Source organism: Salmo salar, chromosome 21 (genome assembly GCF_965601325.2).
Source record: "Salmo salar chromosome 21, fSalSal1, whole genome shotgun sequence".
Lineage (NCBI taxonomy): Eukaryota > Metazoa > Chordata > Actinopteri > Salmoniformes > Salmonidae > Salmo > Salmo salar.
Window position 1 is genome coordinate 50,398,459 of NC_138311.1, and position 24,522 is coordinate 50,422,980.

At 43.1% G+C, this 24,522-nt stretch overlaps 1 protein-coding gene across 1 annotated transcript; it reads left to right on the forward strand.

Moving 5' to 3' along the window:
- The first annotated feature begins 9,855 nt into the window (after positions 1 to 9,855).
- On the forward strand, positions 9,856 to 11,390 carry LOC106582432 (trace amine-associated receptor 13c-like). The gene has a single exon (XM_014165539.3). It carries the CDS (start codon positions 9,915 to 9,917, stop codon positions 10,875 to 10,877), a length of 963 nt encoding a protein of 320 aa, XP_014021014.1. The 5' UTR covers positions 9,856 to 9,914; the 3' UTR covers positions 10,878 to 11,390.
- Positions 11,391 to 24,522: the final 13,132 nt, after the last annotated feature.

Consider the following 24,522-nt stretch of genomic DNA (forward strand, 5'->3'; position numbering starts at 1 on the left):
GAACAATAGGTAAATAAAGAAATAAAAATAACAGTAATAAAAGACAGTAGTAAGGCTATAACGGTAGCGAGGCTATATACAGTAGTGAGGCTATAACAGTAGCAAGGCTACAACAGTAGCGAGGCTATATACAGTAGTGAGGCTATAACAGTAGCAAGGCTACAACAGTAGCGAGGCTATAACGGTAGCGAGGCTGTATACAGGCACCGGTTAGTTGGGCTGATTGAGGTAGTATGTACATGTAGATATGGTTAAAGTGACTATGCATATATGATAAACAGAGAGTAGCAGTAGAGTACAAGAGGGGTTGGCAGGTGGTGGGACACAGTGCAGATAGCCCGGTTAGCCAATGTGCGGGGGGACTGGTTGGTCGGGCCAATTGAGGTGGAATGTACAGTTGAAGTATGAAGTTTACATACACTTAGGTTGAAGTCATTAAAACTCGTTTTTCAACCACTCCACAAATTTCTTTTTAACAAACTATAGTTTTGGCAAGTCGGTTAGGACATTACTTTGTGCTTGGCACAAGTTATTTTTCCAACAATTGTTTACAGACAGATTATTTCACTTATAATTCACTGTATCACAATTCCAGTGGGTCAGAAGTTTACATACACTAAGTTGACTGAGGCTTTAAACAACTTGGAAAATTCCAGAAAATGATGTCACTGCTTCAGAAGCTTCTGATAGGCTAATTGACATCATTTGAGTCAACTGGAGGTGTACCTGTGAATGTATTTCAAGGCCTACCTTCAAACTCAGTGCCTCTTTGCTTGACATCATGGGAAAATCAAAAGAAATCAGCCAAGACCTCAGAAAAAAATGGCAGACCTCCACAAGTCTGGTTCATCCTTGGGAGCAATTTCCAAACTCCTGAAGGTACCACGTTCATCTGTACAAACAATAGTATGCAAGTATAAACACCATGGGACCATGCAGCCGTCATACCGCTCAGGAAGGAGACGCGTTCTGTCTCCTAGAGATGAACGTACTTTGGTGCGAAAAATGCAAATCAATCCCAGAACAACAACAAAGGACCTTGTGAAGATGCTGGAGGAAACAGGTACAAAAGCATCTATATCCACAGTCAAATGAGTCCTATGTCGACATAACCTGAAAGGCCGCTCAGCAAGGAAGAAGCCACTGCTCCAAAACCACCATAAAAAAGCCAGACTATGGTTTGCAACTGCACATGGGGACAAAGATTGTACTTTTTGGAGAAATGTCCTCTGGTCTGATGAAGCAAAAATAGAACTGTTTGGCCATAATGACCATGGTTATGTTTGGAGGAAAAAGGGGGACGCTTGCAAGCCGAAGAACACCATCCCAACCGTGAAGCACGGGGGTGGCAGCATCATGTTGTGGTGGTACTTTGCTGCAGGAGGGACTGGTGCACTTCACAAAATAGATGGCATCCTGAGGGAGGAAAATTATGTGGATATATTGAAGCAACATCTCAAGACATCAGTCAGGAAGTTAAAGCTTGGTCGCAAATGGGTCTTCCAAATGGACAATGACCCCAAGCATACTTCCAAAGTTGTGGCAAAATGGCTTAAGGACAACAAAGTCAAGGTATTGGAGTAGCCATCACAAAGCCCTGACCTCAATCCTATAGAAAAGTTGTGGGCAGAACTGAAAAAGCGTGTGCGAGCAAGGAGGCCTTGAAACCTGGCTCAGTTACACCAGCTCTGTCAAGAGGAATGGGCCAAAATTCACCCAACTTATTGTGGGAAGCTTGTGGAAGGCTACCCGAAACGTTTGACCCAAGTTAAACAATTTAAAGGCAATGCTACCAAGTACTAATTGAGTGTATGTAAACTTCTGACCCACTGGGAATGTGATGAAATAAATAAAAGCTGAAATAAATCATTCTCTCTACTATTATTGTGACATTTTACATTCTTAAAATAAAGTGGTGAACCTATCTGACCTAAGAGAGGGCATTTTTACTAGGATTAAATGTCAGGAATTGAGAAAAACTGAGTTTAAATGTATTTGGCAAAGGTGTATGTAAACTTCCGACTTCCACCGAATATTCAGTACCAGTCAAAAGTTTGGACACACTTTCTAATTCCAGTTTTTTAAAACTATTTTCTACATTGTAGAATAATAGTGAAGACATCAAAACTATGGAATAACACATATGGAATCATGTACTAACCAAAAAAGTGTTAAACAAATCTAAATATATTTTATATTTTTATATTTTAGATTCTTCAAAGTAGCCATGCCTGGAGGTGTGTTGGGTCATTGTCCTGCTGAAAAACAAGTGTCCTACAGCAAACATATTTACAAATAATACATTATCTGATGAAATTGCTTAACTTCTCAGGGCTACGTGGGACGCTACCGTCCCACCTGCGGGACACACTATTCAACAGCCTGTGAAATAGCATGGTGCGAAATATAGAACAGCAAAAATCTCATAATTTCATTTTCTCAAATAATCAACTATTTTACACCATTTTAAAAATTAGACTCTCGTTAATCTAACCACATTAACCGATTTCAATAAGGCTTTACGGCGAAAGCATAAAATTAGATTATGTTAGGACATAAACATAAAATCCACACAGCCATTTTCCAAGCAAGGACATGCATCACAAAAACCAAAAGTACAGCTAAAATATTCACTAACCTTTGATGATCTTTATCAGATGGCACTCATAGGACTTCATGTTACACAATACATGTATGTTTTGCTCGATAAAGTTCATATTTATATCCAAAAACAGCATTTTACATTGGCGCGTGATGTTCAGAAAATGTATTCCCTCCAAAACATACGGTGAATGTGCACATCAATTTACAAAAATACTCATCATAAACATTGATAAAATTTACAACAGTTATTGAAAGAATTATAGATACACTACTCCTTGACGCAACCGCTTTGTCAGATTTCAAAATAACTTAGTAGCACATTGTTCAATGTTCTGAGTATATAGCTCAGCCATCGAAGCAAGCTATCCAGCTACCCGCCAAGTTCTGGCATCAACAAAACTCTGAATTAGTATTATAAATATTCTCTTACCTTTGCTGATCTTCGTCAGAATGCACTCCAAGGACTCCTACTTCCACAAGAAATGTTCGTTTTGTTCGAAATACTCCATATTTATGTCCAAATACCTCCGTTTTGTTCGTGCGTTCAGATCATTATCCAAAGGCATAATGCGCGAGTGTATATCAGGACACGAAAAGTCAAAATGTTCCATTACCGGTCATAGAAACATGTCAAACGTTGTTTACAATCAAACCTTAGGGTCTTTTAAGATAAAACGTCGATAATATTCCAACCGGACAATAGCGTATTCATTCCAGGAGAAAAAAGAAGGAAAGGCGTGCTCGTGGGCTCGCGCACACCCAAGCCCTTTGTCCATAGGCAGTCCACTCATTGACTGAGCTACTATTCTCTGCCCAGTAACAGGAGAAGGAGGAAACAGGTTTCTAAAGGCTGTTGACAGCCAATGGAAGCCTTAGGAAGTGCAACATGACCCCACAGACACTGTAGTTTCGATAGGGATTCAAAAGAAGAACTACAATTCTCAGATTTCCCACTTCCTGGTTGGATTTTTCTCAGGTTTTTGCCTGGCATATGAGTTCTATTATACTCACAGACATCATTCAAACAGTTTTAGAAACTTCAGAGTGTTTTCTATCCAAATCTACTAATAATAAGCAAATATTTGACTCTGGGCCCGAGTATTAGGCAGTTTACTCTGTGCACACTTTTCATCCGAAAATGAAAATACTGCCCCCTATACCTTCAAAAGTTTTAAGAAAGGGGCACAAGACAGGGAGGTCCCCTCTCCCTCCTGTTTGCACTGGCAATTGAACTGCTTGCTGACAAAATTAGACAGGACCCAAGCAAAACAGGTATCAGTATTGGAAAACATTAATACAAACTATACTTATTTGCAGATGATTCCCTGATATACCAGACCAATATTGAAAACTCAATAATACTCTAAAATCTCAGGATATCATTTTGGATTGACCAATTTAGATATTTTCAAAATACATGTGATTTAAATGTTTAATATCACAACATTTTGAGCAATCTTGAGGGAATCCTATTTGAGTCAGAAAAGGATATTAATATGATAGGTAAGCCATACAAAACCTTGCAGAGAGCCTATCCAACTGACAATCTCTTAGAAAAAAATATAATATATATAAGACATAAAAAAACTGATATTGGAGAGATTACAGTTGACAAAAGTGCACGCAAAATCCAGTAAAAATGTATGCTTATAATTCATTGTACAACAGACAAAATTCACAAATTCGACATCACAATGGCAGAGTCATGTCTGAAGTTTAAACTAACAATGACTCAATAATCAGTGCTGTCTGAGAATGTTATGAAGTCCAAGAAGTAAGGTGGGGAGATAGAAAGTTGGCTGTCAGAAGTATCACAATGTGAATTTACTTTTAAACCACCTGTCTGCATATTTCCAAACATGGCATCTGAGGGTGCAGTTAGATTCCTGATGGGTTGGAAGATACTTTTCTTGTCAATCAACTTGAAAGAAAATGCATACTTTAAAATTGGAAATCAACCAATCTTCTGTAATTAACGCAATGGAAAGGTCAAATGCTTTATTTTCTAAATATTGAAAGTACATGGGTGATGGAGAGAAAGAGAATGGTGCCGTTTGAGGCCATGTGACGGAAAGTGATGTGGGTGCTGGAGATGGGGTGTGTGCTAGTGGGCCGGTGTAGTTGATGTTTACATGATGTAGTTGTTTGTATGTGCATGTTTTGTATTGTTTATAAAAGATAAAATAAAAATACAATTAAATAAATAAAAAATATTGTCCCCATGATGTAACTGAGCCAAAGTCTCCCTCAGCTTTAAGAAGTATGATGCATAATTCATATGGTTCATATGGACATTCTTTAAGTCTATGGAATGTTTCTATGGAACGCCACAATTTTGATTTCATTTGCTATATGCGCGTACAACTTAAACATATGCCCTCATTGTCAAGAGGTGAGTGTAGCTGGTGCATCGAAGTCAGGCGCAGGAGAGCAGAGATAAGTGGACAAAGCACTTTACTAAAGCAATCATTTGCACAGAACACAACTGCGTCACAAAAACAAATGCCCAACGTACCAGAGAGGCAGAACAAAGTACAAAAAAACACAAGTACAAAGTACAGACTGCCACAAAGCAAGGGTAAATAAAATAAACCTGGCGCAAACCAGCCGGGAAGCGTGCCAACCTCAACAATAAACAATTACACACACAGACATGGGGGGAACAGAGGGTTAAATACAGAACATGTAATGAGGGAATGAATACCAGGTGTGTGGGAAAACAAGACAAAACAAATGGAAAATGAAAAGTGGATCGGCGATGGTTAGAAGACCGGTGACGTCGACCGCGGAACGCCGCTTAAACAAGCCGCCGACATCGGCCTCGGGGGCGACCCGCAGGGCGAGGTGCAGGGCGATCAGGACAGAGACGGTAGAACTCCCGCAGCATTGAATAGTCCAACACGTCCTCTACCGGAACCCAGCATCTCTCCTCCCACTGCCAGGTCACCCTACGGCCCTACAGACTGCGGAGGCCTTATTTACACACGTCTTCCGTCACTACGGGGTGCCTGAGGATATAGTGTTGTATCGGGGTCCCCAGTTCACTTCGAGTGTCTGGAAGGCGTTCATGGAACGTCTGGGGGTCTCGATCAGCCTTACCTTGGGTTTTCACCCCGAGTGTAACGGGCAGGTGGAGGAGACGTCAGGACTTAGAAAACCGGTCCACAATGACCAGGATCGTGGTGTTACCCTGTGAGGGAGGAATATCGGTAAGGAAATCTACCGACAGGTAGGCCATTGTGGAACGGGTAAGGGGTGTAGCTTCCCTCTGGGCAGGTGCCTAGGAGCCTTACACTGGGCACACACCGAACAGGAGGAAACATAAACCCTCACGTCCTTAGCCAAAGTGGGACACCAGTACTTCCCACTCAGACAGCGCACCATCCGACCGATGCCTGGATGACCAGAGGAGGATGACGTGTAGGCCCAATAGATCAGCCGGTCACGGACAACAGACGGAATGTACAGACGCCCAGCGGGACACTGGAGGGGAGTGGGCTCTGCATGTAGCGCCTGCTCAATGTACGCGTCCAGCTCCCACACTACCGGTGCCACCAGGCAGGGGGCCGGGAGTATGGGGTTGGGATCCATGGGCCGCTCCTCTGTGTCATACAGCCTGGACAGTGCGTCTGCCTTCACGTTCTGGGAACCTGGTCTGTAAGAAAGGGTGAAAACAAAATGGGTGAAAAACATGGCCCACCTTGAATGGTGAGGGTTCAGTCTCGTCGCTGCCCGGATGTACTCCAGATTGCGGTGGTCAGTCCAGATGAGAAAAGGGTGTTTATCCCCCTCAAGCCAATGTCTCCACGCCTTCAAAGCCTTGACAACAGCCAACAGCTCCCGGTCCCCCACGTCATATTTTCGCTCTGTCAGGCTGAGCTTCCTCGAGAAGAAGGCACAGGGGCGGAGCTTCGGTGGCGTACCCGAGCGCTGAGAAAGCACGGCTCCGATCCCAGCCTCGGACGCGTCCACCTCCACTATGAATGCCAAAGAGGGATCCGGATGGGCCAGCACGGGAGCCGAGGTAAACAGAGCCCTCAGGTGACCAAAAGCCCTGTCCACCTCAGCCGACCATTGCAAACGTACCGGTGCTCCCGTCAGCAGTGAGGTAATGGGAGCCGCTACCTGACCAAAACCCCGGATAAACCTCCGGTAGTAATTGGCGAATCCTAGAATCCGCTGCACCTCCTTTACCATGGTGGGAGTCGGCCAATCACGCACTGCTGAAATGTGGTCACACTCCATCTCCAGCCCTGAGGTGGACATGCAGTACTCTAGGAAGGAGACGGACTGTTGGAAGAACAGGCATTTCTCAGCCTTGACGTACAGGTCATGCTCCAACAGTTGACCCAGCACCCTGCGTACCAGGGACACATGCTCGGCACGTGTAGCGGAGTATATCAGAATGTCATTAATACACACCACTACACCCTGCCCGTGCAGGGCCATGAAAATCTCGTTTACAAAGGCTTGGAAGACTGATGGAGCATTCATCAACCCGTACGGCATGACGAGGTACTCATAATGCCCTGAGGTCATACTGAACGCCGTCTTCCACTCGTCTCCCTCCCGGATACGCACCAGGTTGTAAGCGCTCCTGAGATCTAGTTTGGTGAAGAAGCGCGCCCCGTGCATTGACTCAATCGCAGTGGCGATAAGAGGTAGCGGCTAACTGTACCTCACAGTGATCTGATTTAGGCCTCGATAGTCAATACACGGGCACAGACCTCCCTCCTTCTTCTTCACAAAAAAGAAACTCGAGGAGGCGGGTGAAGTGGAGGACCGAATGTACCCCTGACGCAGGGATTCGGAGACATCTGTTTCCATAGCCACCATCTCCGCCTGTGACGGGGGATACACGTGACTCCTGGGAAGTACGGCGTCTTCCAGGCGATTTATCGCACAATCCCCCCGTCGATGGGGTGGTAATTCTTTTAAAAGAAGGCGAGAACCAAATCGGCATATTCGGGGGGGAATGCGCACGGTGGAGACCTGGTCTGGACTTTCCACTGTAGTAGCACCAACGGAAACCCCTAAACACCCCCCCGAGCACTCTCGCGACCACCCCGTGAGAGCCCTCCATTGCCATGAAACAGTGGGGTCATGACAAGCTAACCAGGGTAGGCTTAACACCACGGGAAACGTAGGAGAGTCAATGAGGAAGAGACTGATTCTCTCCGTGTGAGCCCCTGCGTCACCATCCCCAGAGGAGTGGTGGCCTCCCTAATCAACCCTGACCCTAATGGTCGACTGTCTAAGGCGTGAACTGGGAAGGGCATAACCACTGGAATGATGGGGATCCTTAAACTATGGGCAAATGATCCATCAATAAAATTCCCAGCCGCGCCTGAATCGACGAATGCGGGGAAAACTCAGGAAAAGTAACAAACAAAAACATGTGTGCGACAGAGGGCTCTGGGTGAGAATGGTGCCTTGCCTGCTGCCTCGACCCCCAGATGAACCAACCCGACACCAACCGGCAGTGTGACCTCTGTGGCCACAGATGGTGCACAAGACGGTACCTCCTCCAGTCTCCCTGAGTGCAGCACCTCCCAGCTCCATGGGCATCCGAGTGGTGGTGCTGGGGGATGGAACCGACAAACCCCTGTCTGAACGTGCGCGGGTGGCCAGCAGGTCATCCAGCCGAATGGACAGGTCCACCAGCTGGTCGAAGGTGAGGGTGGTGTCCCTGCAGGCCAACTCCCAACGGATGTCCTCGCGCAAACTGCAGCGATAGTGGTCGATCAGGGCCCTGTCGTTCCATCCCGCGCCGGCGGCCAGGGTCCGAAAGTCCATAGTGAACTCCTGGGCACTCCTCTGCCTCAGATGAAAGAGACGTTCACCCACCGCTCAACCCTCGGGTGGATGGTCGAAGACTGCCTGGAACCGGCGGGTGAAATCCTCGAAATGGTCCAACGCCGTATCTCCTTCTCCCCACACGGCGTTGGCCCACTCCAGAGCTCTCCCCGAGAGGCATGAAATGAGGGCGGACACCTTCTCACGGCCCGAAGGAGCTGGGTGGACGGTTGCCAGGTAAAGGTCCAGTTGTAACAGGAAACCCTAGCAGCGTGCAGCCGTCCCGTTGTATTCCCTGGGAAGTGCGAGACGATCCAACTGGAACCGGGTGTGGAGGGGGTGAGTAGGGGATACTCCGGTGGTAATGGGGAGGACACTGGAGGGACTCTCTGTCTCTATCAGTGGTCCATCGTCTGGACGACGTGTTCCATGGCGGGCCGAGGCGGTGAATAATCGCCGTGTGCTCCCGGACGCGCTCCTCGACCCCATTACCAGGGGCACCAGCTCCTGCTGACTCCATCTTGTGGGTGTGTAATTCTGTCAAGAGGTGAGTGTAGCTGGTGCATCGAAGTCAGGCGCAGGAGAGCAGAGATGAGTGGACAAAGCTCTTTACTAAGGCAATAATTTGCACAGAACGCAACTGCATCACAAAAACAAATGCCCAATGAACCAGTGAGGCAGCACAAAGTACAAAAAAACACAAATACAAAGTACAGGCTGCCAAAAAGCACGGTTAAATAAAATAAATCCGGCGCAAACCGGCCGGGAAGTGTGCCAACCTCAACAATAAACAATTACACACACAGACATGAGGGTTAAATACACAACCTGTAATGACGGAATGAATGCCAGGTGTGTGGGAAAACAAGACAAAACAAATGGAAAATGAAACGTGGATCGGCGATGGCTAGAAGACCTGTGACGTCGACCGCCGAACGCCGCCCGAACAAGGAGAGGGACCGACTTCGGCGGAAGTCGTGACAGTCATCAACTTCCTTACTGTCAGCTTTCCTACACACTTTGCTAAAAGGCACCTAAAGGACTACACACTGGCCAGCTGACATGTGACGTGCTGTCATGTCTCCTGAGGCTGTGGATAATGTTCCAAACTGAGTACTGACATCACCCAAAACAGTTACTCTAACACAGTTATCCTATTTCCCTTGAAAAATAGCCTTTGAGTGACCAAAACATCAACCATAATATATTTTCCCCATTAAAATGCTCAGAATTTGAGAAAATGTCCCTTTCTCTCATATCTAACTATCAGGAAGGCTAAAGGACAGGCCACATCAACATACAATCCTGTCATACATTACATCATTCTGTGCTCACTTGTGTATGTTTTCATGTTTTTGTGTGCAGAGAGACTCCGGGGAGTGGAGTGGCTGTCAGTAACTCAGGGATAAATAGAGAGGCAGAGCTCAGAGTTTGACAGAAGGCTGAACTAACAGGGTCAAGCACAGGACCAAGCAGGAGCAGGAGGACATCAGCATTTAGATTTTTTATTACAAATGGAGGAACATGAAGAGGTTCAATACTGTTTTAAAGACAGAAACTCCTCTTGCAGAAAGGCTTTGCTATCGATATCTATCTACATAACACTGTACATCTTCTTCTCATTGATTTCAGCTGTTACAGTATTTTTGAACATACTGGTGATCATCTCAATCTCTCACTTCAAGCAGCTCCACACTACAACCAACCTGCTCATCCTCTCTCTGGCTGCGTCAGATCTCCTGGTGGGACTGATTGTGATACCTGTAATGACTGTAGCAATAATTGAACCGTGCTGGGTTTTTGGGGAATATTTCTGTGCGTTTCTTCTCTACATTACTTGTTTATGTACTTCTTTATCTCTGGGCAGTTTGGTCTTGATATCTATTGACCGCTATGTTGCTGTGTGTGATCCCTTATTGTACCACTCTAAATCAACAATAACAAGAATAATGTGTTGTATATCCATTACCTGGTGTTGTTGTATCATATATGATGCTGCTATTATAAAAAACATTGTAAATGTACAGGTACCCAGTCAGTGTTTGAATGAATGTTTTATTGTTGAAGGAATAACCTGGGGTAATATCATTGACTTTGTATTTACAATGGTTGTCCCGTGCTCTATTATTATAACACTTTATATGAAAATCTTTGTGGTGGCCAGATCACAGGCCAGAAAGGTATTTTCAAAAGAGGCTGCCAGTGTGTCTGGTGTTAAAACTGTACAGGCAAATAAGTCTGAGAGAAAAGCAGCAAAAACTCTGTCTATTGTTGTTTTCAACTATTTCATTTGTTGGATTCCATTTCTATTTTCTTTTTTCTTTGTTTCTTTTTTAAGTGACAATTTATTATCATTCATCCTCAGCTTTCTGCCACTTGTTAATTCCTTAATTAATCCAATAATTTATGCTTTCTTTTATCCATGGTTCAAAGTGACAGCTAAACATATTTTAACTCTGAGGTTAAGGTGTTCATAGAACCTATATTTGTATTTCTAAGTTTGAAAAACAGGTTTGACATAGTTATGTTATAGAATTGTTATTTCACGTAACAATACACTGACAATATATAGATGAATGTCGTGTTGATACAATGATTTGGCTGGATTGGATTGGAATGACTTGGAGACGGCATAAGAAGGCATAAGCTTGTTTTATAAAAGACACTGTAGTCATTTTGGGTTGTATATTCCAAATTCCAAAGCCTGTGGTTGTTCAATGTTATTTAATGATAAATAGTATGTAATCATTCTAAAAGTACATTTTGAGGCAGTCATGAATCATTATATATATTGTCTAACATTACCCTCTAGTGGCTACATGGTGACACAACAGCTTTAACAAGTGCAGTGAAGTTGATATGTTCAATACAGCATGACATCAGATGACGTCCAAGTCTGTCTCAATGGTGTATGTAAGTAGTTGAGGGTAAAATGCAAGAATATGCAATTATGTGAACCACTTTATAATGTTCCGTAATAAACCATTTGTAAGGAATTTACAGTTTGTTCACCATTTATTATTAAGCACACATTTACTAAATGTTACTCACCTCGGTATTATGACATGTATAAATAACTACAAAATGCATTAATGATTCAACTCAACAGTGCAGGAGACCACAGCAGACACTTCAACCTCAACATACTGGTTATGAACACTACCACTACTCTCACTACCACTACTCTCACTACATCACTGCTGCCAGGTCAGGGGTCACACCAGAGCAGCTCTCCCAGAAGCTGTTTAGTGAGAATGAATAAAGAGATTGGGTAACACACTAAATATTTAATAATGGAAAAGTATATAGTTTATTCATAAATTCTTTATCATTACTCCTGCATCTGTTTCAGTAAGCTAGTTCTTCATACATTTATAAACAACTTTCATAGTATGTAATAATGATTTATAAGATCATTCATAAGATGTTTAATACATGTCCTTATAAACCATTTAATAATCATTAGTAAAGTTGTTTTGCAATCCCTAATCTAAAGTGAGGACTATTCAAACTTTCTTAATACTTTATAAATGTTTTGAGTGACCAGTGTAATTTCTCACAAAAATATGCACATGCCAGTGATAGACATTCCAGTACTACCTGATGCTCCTTAAGGTCTCAAAATGACCTAGAACATATCAATGGTTAAACAATAAGCACACAACACAGAGGATGTTAAAGGAAATATAATGCATTTTTTTATTCCAAAACAGTCACACTGTTGTAGTAGTGTGCTGAAGTAGTAACATGTTTTGTCTGAAAATGCTAGCATTCGTGTTTGTTGGCAGTGACTATCAAAACCAAAGTGTGGATTTCAGTCACTCATTAGAGCAGTTCATAGACTGCTTACAGGGTAAGGGAACAAATATCTAAATACATAATTTAACTGAACATTACGTTTAAAGGGTTACTACCGTTAATACAAAGCAAGTGAAGTTGTCGAAATACATCTTCAAATGGGGGGACTAGATATATAAGGTGTTTTCATTTCTAAACGGTAAAACAGACATGTATCAAAATACCCTCAAATAAAAGGTGACATTCTATGATGTCACCTCATATGAAACATTAGATTTCATATCCAAAATGCTGGAGGAAAGAGCCAAGTTTAAAAACAGTTTTACTGCAGAGTGTTACACCCACTGGACACACACTGGTTGAATCAAAGTTGTTTCTTTTTAACCAACATGGACTAGACATTGAATTGATGTCTGTGCCCAGTGGGCAGAGATTGTTTTCAGTATGTACAGTGGCCATAGGATGGCAGTAAAATTCACAATCTGTAAATGAGAGGGATAACTTGACTCATTCTATATGAAAGAACTATATCTGTTCTATAAAGTCAATTTCTATCTGAACTTTCTGTGTCTGTATCAAACTGAGAAGAGACTATCTGTCTGAATAATACCAAAGCCTTTTCATTACAGGAGACTCAATGAATATAAAGGTTTTATTATGAGTGATGAATTTTTTTTTACACAAAACATGTCAAATCAAACTTTCCATCAATTTACTCCACCTACCACCCACACCCTTCAAGTTAACCCTAACAGTCCTGAGGCCCCAGCATAAAAAAATGGTCTGCAGGATGGCGTGGTTGGTGCCGTTCAGTCTCTCGCTCAACGTCAATGGGCACTCTCTGTGGTGGAAGTTGGCCAGGTTGCCCTGACGAGAGAGATTCAAATTAGCCTAATTTTCAGCTCTATGTATAGTCCACTTCCCGATTGATTGTGTCATGGTTGCTGCTTCAAGTTTCAGCAACACAAAGCTGTCATGGAAGTTACTTGAATCTGGCTTATTGTGAAGTCAATAACTCTGATAAAAAAAAACTTGTCATGGGCAATGAAACATGTTGTTTTGTGGCCTTCAGAGAGGCAAATATCAAAGGTGTGAGTGTGATGAAAATGAGCAGCCCAGAGCAGACAGTGACAACCCATGTGGCGACTGTGGCGTAGGCTAGTGTATAAGGAAAGTACCTACCTAAACTCCTTGATGCAAGCAGACGGGGTAAGTTGTCTAGAACGGAACAAATGATGTAGAAAAACCTGCAAAACTGTGAATGTAAACTAGGGAAAAACATACTACCCTCCCCTATGCCCACTAAAAGCCACACAACCCTCACCCAAGCAACAAAAAAATATATACACCCCCTCCACTATTTTGGACCCCCCCCAGGAATTTTCAAACTGTCACTAAATGTGCTGTCAATTGAAGTTCTTATTTTATATGTACTAGACAAAATTTGTATCTGAATCCTTTAGCAGGAAACATTTCAACTGTTTGGTCTCGAATGTATGGTTGTGCCAAGCACACACAAACAAAATTCCTATAACTTTTATGAGATAATTACCACATTAATGGAAAATAATGGTCACGTTAAAACAAGATTATTATCACCTTAATACGTGTTACTGAAATTATCTCATATTAACTTCTTAAATGTTAATTCCCCAATTTAGGGGACTTTCATTTTCATTTATATTCTGTGTTTAATAGTCACATGTACAGGGTTGCAGGAGATTGGAGGGTACAGTGAACATCTCAGGCTCTGAGCTTGAACATGCAGGAATAAGTGAAATAAAATAATGAAAATGGTAATGTAAAAACAACAATAGAAATTGAAATAACAAATAAATGTCCATTGGGTTGGAGGCAGATGTCCAAAAACTGTTGAGGGAGTGGGGGGGAATGACCATAGGGGGAGCAGCATGGCCATTGAGCGGGTGTGGGGACCGAGTTACATAAAAACAAAAACAAAATAGGATAAAAAACATCTATGATGTGGGGGCAGAGTATCTCTGGGGGCAGAGTTGGGGTGGGGGCAGAGTAAAAGTCAGTTGGTGGTGTGGGGGGAAAATGTCCATTGGGGGAGTAGCAGGGGGGAGGAGGAGCAGATTGCTGACTAGCGGTGGCTATTCAGCAGCCTGATTGTCTGAGGGTCGGAACTATCAGACAGTCTTCCAGTTTTTGCCATGATGCTGCTGTGTTGCGTCTGAGTGATTGAAGCAGGAAAAACAGGGCATGGCTTGGTGGCGAGGTCCCTGATGATCTTCTTGGCCTCCCTGCGACACCTGGTGTTGTAGGTGTCCTGTAGGGCAGGCAGTGTTCATCCAATGGTGCGTTCGGCTGCACGTATCACCATCTGAAGCTCCTACTGACCATTTCCACGACAGCCCTGTTGATGAAGATGGAGACGTGTCCAGCCTGGTTCCTCCTGTAGTCCACAATCAGGTCCTTTGTTTTGTTAACATTGAGGAAGAGGTTTTTACATGAAACCACTCTTTCAGAGTGCCTACCTCCTCCCTGTAGGCTGTCTCGTCCTTGTTGGTAATCATGGCTACTGCTGTTGTGTCGTCAGCGAACTTGATGACGGCGTTGGAGATCACACAGTTGTGGGTATACAGGAAATACAGGAGGGGACGGAGGACTCAGCCTTGTAGCGCCCCCGTGTTGAGAATCAGGGTTGATGACGTAATGTTACCTTCTTTCACCGTGAGCATTGTAATGAGCTTATAGGGCACTATAGTATTGAAAGCTGTTTAATCATGGAATATGGTATTACTTAATTATGGTACTAATTCATTATTAAATATAAATTCACAGGTGAGACAGCAATGAATGAGAGTGCACCAGATAATCAGTTGGATTTTCCCTGAACACTAATTAGATAAAAAATGATTACAGTATTAAGGCAGCTGAAATGTTATGAATCTTATTGATTGTGAGTATATGTAGATTATCAACAGAAAAAGTATATTATTTTTCATGAATAGGTTGTTCAAAGGATATGAAATTTGAAACTGAAATCTACGATGTACTATTTCTCATCCTATTTACTATAGCAGTGCAAACTAGTACAAAATGTGCATACGAAGCATAGATAAGCAACAAATCAGATTTTTCTAACAGTATAAGGCATTACTAGGCACTGTTCATGGCTCTCTCATGAATATGTGTTTTGACACGTGTTTTGACACAGCCCCCGTAACAGAGAGAAAGGCAGGGTAGGATAGATATAGGACTGTAGCAGTTTGGATCAAGAGTGTCCCCCCACATTGAAGAGGGGGATGACTGCAGCTGCTTTCCAATCTTTGGGAATCTCCGACGACACGAAAGAGAGGTTGAACAGGCTAGTAATAGGGGTTGCAACAATTTCAGCAGATAATTTTAGAAAGAAAGGGTCCAGATTGTCTAGCCCGGCTGATTTGCAGGGGTCCAGATTTTGCAGCTCTTTCAGAACATCAGCTGACTGGATTTGCTGACTGCACCCCCCAACAGCACTGCTGTGGGGGGTGCAGTGCTGTTGACCGTGGTAGGGGTAACCAGGTGGAAAGCATGGCTAGCCGTAGAAAAATGCTTATTGAAATTCTCAATTATAGTGGATTTATCGGTGGTGACAGAGTTTCCTATCCTCAGTGCAGTGGGTAGCTGGGAGGAGGTGTTCTTATTCTCCATCGACTTTACAGTGTCCCAGAACTTTTTTGAGTTTGTGTTGCAGGAAGCAAATTTCTGCTTGAAAAAGCTATCCTTGGCTTTTCTAACTGCCTGTGTATATTGGTTGCATATCACGGGGGCTGTTCGATGCTAATGCAGAACGCCACAGGATGTTTTTGTGTTGGTTAACCTGTTGGGGCTAGGGGGCAGTATTTTCACGGCCGGATTAAAAAACGTACCCGATTTAAACTGGTTACTACTCTTGCTCAGAAATTAAAATATGCATATAATTAGTAGATTTGGATAGAAAACACTCTAAAGTTTCTAAAACTGTTTGAATGGTGTCTGTGAGTATAACAGAACTCATATGGCAGGCCAAAACCTGAGAAGATTCCATGCAGGAAGTGCCCTGTCTGACAATTTGTTGTCCTTCTGTTGCATCTCTATTGTCATTACAGCATCTGTGCTGTTACGTGACACTTTCTAAGGCTTCCATTGGCTCTCTAAAGCGTTCAGAAAGCGGAATGACGTGTCTCCTGTCTCTGGGCAAAGTACAGCAGCAGAGTTTGTAAGTGGCCTGCCTGGGGACAGTGAGACTGAGATGCGCGTTCACGAGACTTCTCCATTTTTTTCTTTCAGTCTTTGAATGAGTACAACGTTGTCCGGTTGGAATATTATCGCTATTTTACGAGAAAAATAGCATAAAAATGGATTTTAAACAGCGTTTGACATGCTTCTAAGTACGGTAATGGAATATTTTGATTTTTTTTGTCACGAAATGCGCTCGGAGGTTACCCTTCGGATAGTGACCTGAACGCACGAACAAAACGGTGGTATTTAGATATAACTATGGATTATTTGGTACCAAAACAACATTTGTTGTTGAAGTAGAAGTCCTGGGAGTGCATTCTGATGAAGACCAGCAAAGGTAATCACATTTTTCTAATAGTAATTCTGAGTTTAGGTTGCCCCAAACTTGGTGGGTGTCAAATTAGCTAGCCTGTGATGGCCGAGCTATGTACTCAGAATATTGCAAAATGTGCTTTCGCCGAAAAGCTATTTTAAAATCTGACATAGCGTTTGCATAAATGAGTTCTGTATCTATAATTCTTAAAATAATTGTTATGTATTTTGTCAAGGTTTATCAAGAGTAATTTAGTAAATTCACCGGAAGTTTTCGGTGGGTATGCTAGTTCTGAACATCACATGCTAATGTAAAAAGCTGGTTTTTGATATAAATATGAACTTGATTGAACAAAACATGCATGTATTGTATAACATAATGTCCTAGGAGTGTCATCTGATGAAGATCATCAAAGGTTAGTGCTGCATTTAGCTGTGGTTTTGGTTTTTGTGACATATATGCTTGCTTTGAAAATGGCTGTGTGATTATTTTTGGCAGGGTACTCTCCTGACATGATCTAATGTTTTGCTTTCGCTGTAAAGCTTTTTTGAAATCGGACAAAGTGGTTGGATTAACGAGATTCTTATCTTTCAAATGGTGTAAAATAGTCATATGTTTGAGAAATTGAAGTTATAGCATTTTTTAGGTATTTGTATTTCGCGCCACGCGATTCCACTGGCTGTTGACTAGGGTGGGACGCAAACGTCCCACTGGCCCAGAGAGGTTAAGGGCAGTCAGGTCTGGAGAGATCCAAGGGCTATATCTGTTCCTGGTTCTAAATTTATTGAATGGGGCATGCTTATTTAAGATGGAGAGGAAGGCATTTAAAAAAAAATTATAATAATAAAAAATAAATTATAATAATAATCTTAAGAGAAACCTTTAGCAAACCTACCTGACCCACTTGCAAGCTTCCGAGGGCTATGGGCTGTGTTGTCTCAAGTGCAGGAGGGCCTGGAAAGGGTCATCACCTATGGCAGCCTGAGCTTGATCCCGACCGAGCGATATTACCAAAACTATAGCTACTACAAGCTGGAACTGCTGAGACTGAAATAGGAGGTAATAGAGAAGTTTAACCCTTACCTGTGGGGATCCAATTTCACTGTTTACACTGACAATAACCCGCTTGTCCATCGGTGTACAGCCAACCTTGGGGTAGTCGAGCAGCGCTGAGTCACACAATTGGCAAACTACCAGTTCAACATCTTGTACCATCCAGAAGGCCACAACATCAACACCAATATCCTCTCTATGCTTCCAGAGAAAGGAGGCAAAGAGATGCCCCAGACCGTGTTCGTTTGAGGGGGACCCCCCAAACACATGGCCCTGGAGTGTTTGGCAACAGACCGACGAGACCCTTCAAAATGTCTGAGCACTGTTAGACCAGGGCTAGCCTTTGGACAACCCAGCATGGCAAGCAGCACCCCAGCTCATCAAAACCTTACTGCAGGAGTGGAACCTGCTCAAAAAACAAGAGGGGGGAATAGTCAGGCAGGTGCCAGACAAACAGACAGGGGAGCATCCCATCAAGACTGTTGTCCTTCAGGAGGAAATGTCAAGAGGTATGGAAACACTACCACGAAGCACAGTCAATCAAATGTATGTATAAAGCCCTTTTTACATCAGCAGATGTCAAAGTGCTTTCACAGAAATCCAGTTTAAAACCCCAAACAGCAACCAGTGCAGATGTAGAAGCCCGTGGATAGGAAAACCTCCCTAGAAAGACAGGAACCTAGGAAGAAACCTACATAGGAAGCAGGTTCTGAGGGTTAGCCTGTCATCTTCTGGCTGTGTCAGGTGGAGATCATAAGAATGCATGGCCATTAAGGCCAGATTGTTCTTCAAGATGTTCAAAAGTTCATAGGTGACCAGCTGGGTCAAATAATAATCATAGTGGTTGTAGAGTGTGCAACACGTCAGCACCTCAGGAGTAAATGTCAGTTGGCTTTTCATAGCCAAGCATTCAGAGGTCGAGACAGCAGGTGCGGTAGAGATGGAGAAGAGAGAGAGAGAGAGAGCGAGAGTGAGAAAGAGAGAGAGAGAGAGAGAATACTTAAATTCACACAGGACACAATATAATTATATCAGACTGACCCTAGCCCCTCGACACATACACTTTTGCAGCATAGATACCCCCGGACAGAGCCAACCAGGCAGGATATTACCCGAACCACTTTGCCAAAGCACAGCCCCCACACCACTAGAGGGATATCAACAGACCACCAACTTACTACCCTGAGACAAGGCTGAGTATAGCCCATGAAGATCTCCTCCACCGCACAAGCCCGAGGGGGCGCAAGACCAGACAGGAAGATCACCTCAGTGATCAACCCATTCAAGTCGAGTATTGCGCAAAAAAGCCTGGCATGACGTGACGGACCCATCCTTATGACGGCATGGAAGAGCACTAGTAAGCCAGAGACACAGCCCCCGTAACAGAGTCAGAGGCAGGGAATCCCAGTGGATAGAGGGGTGCCTGCCAGGCAGAGACAGCAAGGGTGGTTCGTCATTCCAGTTCCTTGCTATTCACCTTCACACCCCTGGTCCAGACTACACTCAATCATAGGACCTACTGAAGAGATAAGTCTTCAGTAAAGGCCGAGTCTGCATCGCTAAGATGGATAGGCAGACCATTCCATATAAATGCTCTTTTGGAGAAAGCCCTGCCTCCAGTTGTTTGCTTAGAAATTCTAGGGACAATAAGGAGGCCTGCATCTTGTGACCGTAGCGCAAGTGTAGGTATGTACGGCATGACCAAATCAAATTGTATTGGTCACATACACATGGTTAGCAGATGTTAAAGCGAGTGTAGAGAAATGCTTGTGCTTCTAGTTCCGACAGAGCAGTAAAATCTAACAAGTAATCTAACAATTCCCCAACAACTACTTAATACACACAAATCTGAAGGGGTGAATGAGAATACGTACACAAAAGTATATGGATGAGCGATGACCGAGCGGCATAGGCAAGGTGCAATAGATGGTATAAAATACAGTATATACATGTGATATGAGTAATGTAGTTTGAGAAACAGATGCCTCACAAGTCCTCAACTGGCAGCTTCATTAAATAGTACCTGCAAAACACCAGTCTCAACGTCAACAGTGAAGAGACGACTCCGGGATGCTGGCCTTCTAGGCAGAGTTGCAAATAAAAAGCCATATCTCAGACTGTCCAATACAAATAAAAGATTAAGATGGGCAAAAGAACACAGACGCTGGACAGAAGAACTTTGCCTGGATGGCCAGCATCACGGAGTCGCCTCTTCACTGTTGACATTGAGACTGGTGTGGATAGAAAACACTCTAAAGTTCTAACACTGTTAAAATAATGTCTGTGAGTATAACGGAACTTATTTGGCAGGCAAAAACCCGAGGACAAACCATCCAGGATTTTTTGTTGTTTTTGAGTTCACTGTGTTTTCAATTGGGTTTCTATGGGAACCTAGATTTCTGTGGCACTTGGTTGCAGTTTCTATTGCTTCCACTAGATGTCAACAGTCTTTAGAAATTGGTTGATGTTTTTCTTTAGAGAAATGAAGAAGTACGGCTATTCAGAATGAGGGTCCAGCCTAGTGCACTCTGTTTTGGTGCGTGTGACCTGGAACGTGCTTCACTTTGTTTTCGTCCGGTATTGAACGCAGTTTATCCCGTCTTTAATTTGATCTATTATTTACCTTTTAAAATATCTAAAGTTGGATTAGGAAAGTTGCTTGAAATGTTTGGACAAAGTTTACAGGTAACTTATCAGATATTTTGTAGTCATGTTGGGCGAGTTGGCACCGGTGTTTTTCTGAATGAAACGCGCCAAATAAATGGACATTTTGGAGATATAACGACGGAAATAATCGAACAAAAGGACCATTTGTGATGTTTATGGGACCTATTGGAGTGCCAACAGAAGAAGCTCTTCAAAGGTAAGGCATGAATTATATCGTTATTTCTGAGTTTTGTGTCACGCCTGGCAGGTTGACATATGATTGTCATGTGTTTGTTTGATGGGATGCTGTCCTCAGATAATCGCATGGTTTGCTTTTGCCGTAAAAGCCTTTTTGAAATCTGACACGGTGGCTAGATTAACAAGAAGTTAAGCTTTAATTTGGTGTATTGCACTTCTGAATGTATGAAAGTTAAATATTTCTAATATTTGGGGGGGAATTTCGCGCTCTGCACTTTCACCGGAGGTTGTCGAAACGTTCCGTTAGCGGAACCCCTAGCCATAACAGGATTTATACTAACCAACTATGTTCAATGTTAGCTAGGTAGCTAACATTACGCTATAACAAACACTGCAAATAGATTTCTGAGATAGAAATAATATTGCTACACAGATTATACATGTAACATTAGCTAGCAAGCCAGCCAGTTAAGGTTAGCTAGCGCTAGACTATAACCCATATATAGTACATGGATGAGCACTTCTCCCTCTCTGTCATGGATGCCATGGTTGCCCTTAGTTTAAAGATGCAATCCGGAGACAGGTGTTTTATACAACAGCCTCTTTTTGGCCAATTCGAACTCATGTCCAGCCCATCCAATCATGGCTAGCAGGAAGGTTCATGTCTTTTTCGGTGGCTAAACCAACAAAGCTTGTAATTTAACAATTGTTTTCATATTTATAGATTGCATACATGTTTGTTATTAAGCCACAGGAAAGTTCACATGTTCCAGCATATATGTATATTTTTTGTTATTTTATATTTGTTTGTACTTTTTACCCCTTTTCTCTCAAATTTTGTGATATTCAATTGGTAGTTACAGTCTTGTCCCATCGCTGCAATTCCAGTACGGACTTGGGAGAGGCAAAGGTCGAGAGCCATGCATCCTCCGAAACACGATGCTGACCAAGCCGCACTGCTTCTTGACACACTGTTTGATTAACCCGGAAGCCAGCCGCACCAATGTGTCGGAGGAAACACTGTACAACTGGCGACCGCTGCCAGCAGCATACCACCCTGCATCCCACTGTGGGCTTGTTTCTGAAGCTAAGCAGGGTTGGTCCTGATAGGTCCCTGGATGGGAGACCAGATTCAGCTGGAAGTGGTGTTGGAGGGCCAGTAGGAGACACCCTTTCCTTTGGTATTAAAAATTATTTCGGATGGGACGTTAAATGGGTGTCCTGAGTCTCTGTGGCCCCTTAAGATCGATACCGTGGCACTTATCATAAGAGTAGGGGTGTTAAGCCCGGTGTCCTGGCTAAATTCCCAATCATCACGGTCACCTATTCATCCCCAGCTTACAATTGGATCATTCATCCCCTCTCCTCTCCCCTGTAACTACTCTCCAGGTCGTTGCTGTTAATGAGAACGCGTTCTCAGTCAACTTACCTGGTAAAATAAGGGTAAAAATGAATAAAAATCTTCATGCATGCACCCGGCCCGCAACAAGGAGTTGCTCAAGTGCGATGGGACAATGACATCTCGGCCTGCCAAACCTTCCCATAACCCGGACGACGCTGGGCCAATTGTGGGCCGCCTCACGGGTCTCCCGGTCACGGCCGACTGCGACACAGCCTGGGATCGAACCCAGGTCTATAGTGATGCTTCTAGCACTGCGATGCAGTGCATTAGAGCGCTGCACTACTCAGGAGGCCCCCAGAAGGCATTTCTGCCATGAAACCCATTTTGATAAAAAATGAATGTTTACATTCAAATGCCTCTCCTGATGTGCAACATACACCTAGTTTCCTGAAATGAGTCACATATAGAGATTAGGTAAAAATTTCTAATAACACCTTTTAAAAAAGCATTTATAATAGATTAGTAAATAGTTTATTCATTTATTCATCATTACACCCACATTTGTAAATGTTAGTAAGGTAGTTATTCAAACGTTTATGAATCAATGATAACTAGTGAGCTAGTTATTGACACATTCGTTACTAAGTGATAAATAATATGTTATTATAAAATGCTACTAATTAGGGTTACAGTATGAAGGTTGTAACATCTCAAAAAGCAAACTGTCTATTTTGAGTAAACAACTTGAAAAGGCCTGAATCAGGTCGTGAAATTAGTGCTGCTTTTGTGAAACAAGCATTTAGCATGTAAGATGTGTCTATATTGATCCTGGATCATATTATATCTGTGTTGATCTGAGATCGTCATATCAGTGTTGATTCTGGATGGACATATATCAGTGTTGATCCTGGATCATTCTTTAGCTGTGTTGATCCTGGACCATGCCCAATGAAATCAGGATGTTCTAACTGAGAAAGGCCATATAAAAAAACGCAATTTCAGTTCTGTATTTGTGAAATTTAAATAAAGATAAAATAAATAAATAAAAAGAGAGGGGTGTAGGTTTGAGACTTGAGTGAGGTTAGGGGAGGTGTTGTCTGAAAAGCTACATCATCATGAATATCTTGATTTAAATCCCCTAGAGTCTAGTGTAGCACCGGTGCAAAAATCTAAGAAACATAATAAAAAAATCCCTATCAAAATCGGTCAGTTTAATCTAGATATGTCTGCATGGGCTGCGTTTCAATCCACCGCATCCGCCTATGGCGGTCTTCAACAGCTGAGGTGGAGGGTGGCCGATCTACAGCAATGTTTGGCAGACCATGAGACATCACAAAAATCTTCTCACAAAAAAATCTGTAGCGTCCAGACGGTTTGGCCTTCAAATTAATATTACCACTCTATGTCCGTTTTGCTCTACGACCCCCACAAGCCCCACGGGACTCGTGTGAAGTTGGTACCGTCGATGTGCCAACTTCTGTTTCAAATAATATCAAATTTTATTTGTCACATACACATGGTTAGTAGATGTTAATGCGAGTGTAGCGAAATGCTTGTGCTTCTAGTTCCGACCATGCAGTAATACCTAACAAGTAATCTAACCTAACAATTTCACAACAACTACCTTATACACACAAGTGTAAAGGAATGAATAAGAATATGTACAAATATATGAATGAGTGATGGCCGAACGGCATAGGCAAGTTGCAGTAGATGGTATAGAGTACCGTACATACATGAGATGAGTAATGTAGGGTATGTAAACATTATATAAAGTGCCATTGTTTAAAGTGGCTAGTGATACATTCATTGCATAAATGTTTAATTATTGAAGTGGCTAGAGTTGAGTCAGTATGTTGGCAGCAGCCACTCAATGTTAGTGATGGCTGTTAAACAGTCTGATGGCCTTAAAATAGAAGCTGTTTTTCAGTCTCTCGGTCCCCGCTTTGATGCACCTGTACTGACCTCGTCTTCTGGATGATAGCGGGGTGAACAGGCAGTGGCTCGGGTGGTTGTTGTCCTTGATGATCTTTTTGGCCTTCCTGTGACATCAGTTGATGTGGGTGTCCTGGAGGGCAGGTAGTGTGCCCCCGGTGATGCGTTGTGCAGACCTCACTACCCTCTGGAGAGCATTACGGTTATGGGCAGAGAAGTTGCCGTACCAGGCGGTGATACAGCCCGACTCGATTGTGCATCTGTGAAAGTTTGTGAGTGTTTTTGGTGACAAGCCGAATTTCTTCAGCCTCCTGAGGTTGAAGAGGCACTGCTGCGCCTTCTTCACCAAGCTGTCTGTGTGGGTGGACCATTTCAGTTTTTCCGTGATGTGTACGCCGAGGAACTTAAAACTTTGCACCCTCTCCACTACTGTCCCGTCAATGTGGATGGGGGCTGCTCCCTCTGCTGTTTCCTGAAGTCCACGATCATCTCCTTTGTTTTGTTGACATTGAGTGTGAGGTTATTTTCCTGACACCGCACTCCGAGGGCCCTCACCTCCTCCCTGTAGGCCGTCTCGTCGTTGTTGGTAATCAAGCCTACCACTGTAGTG

What these genes read in the sequence shown, in the direction of transcription:
- LOC106582432 (XM_014165539.3), top strand. Translation starts at nt 9,915, where the DNA reads ATGGAGGAACATGAAGAGGTTCAATACTGTTTTAAAGACAGAAACTCC.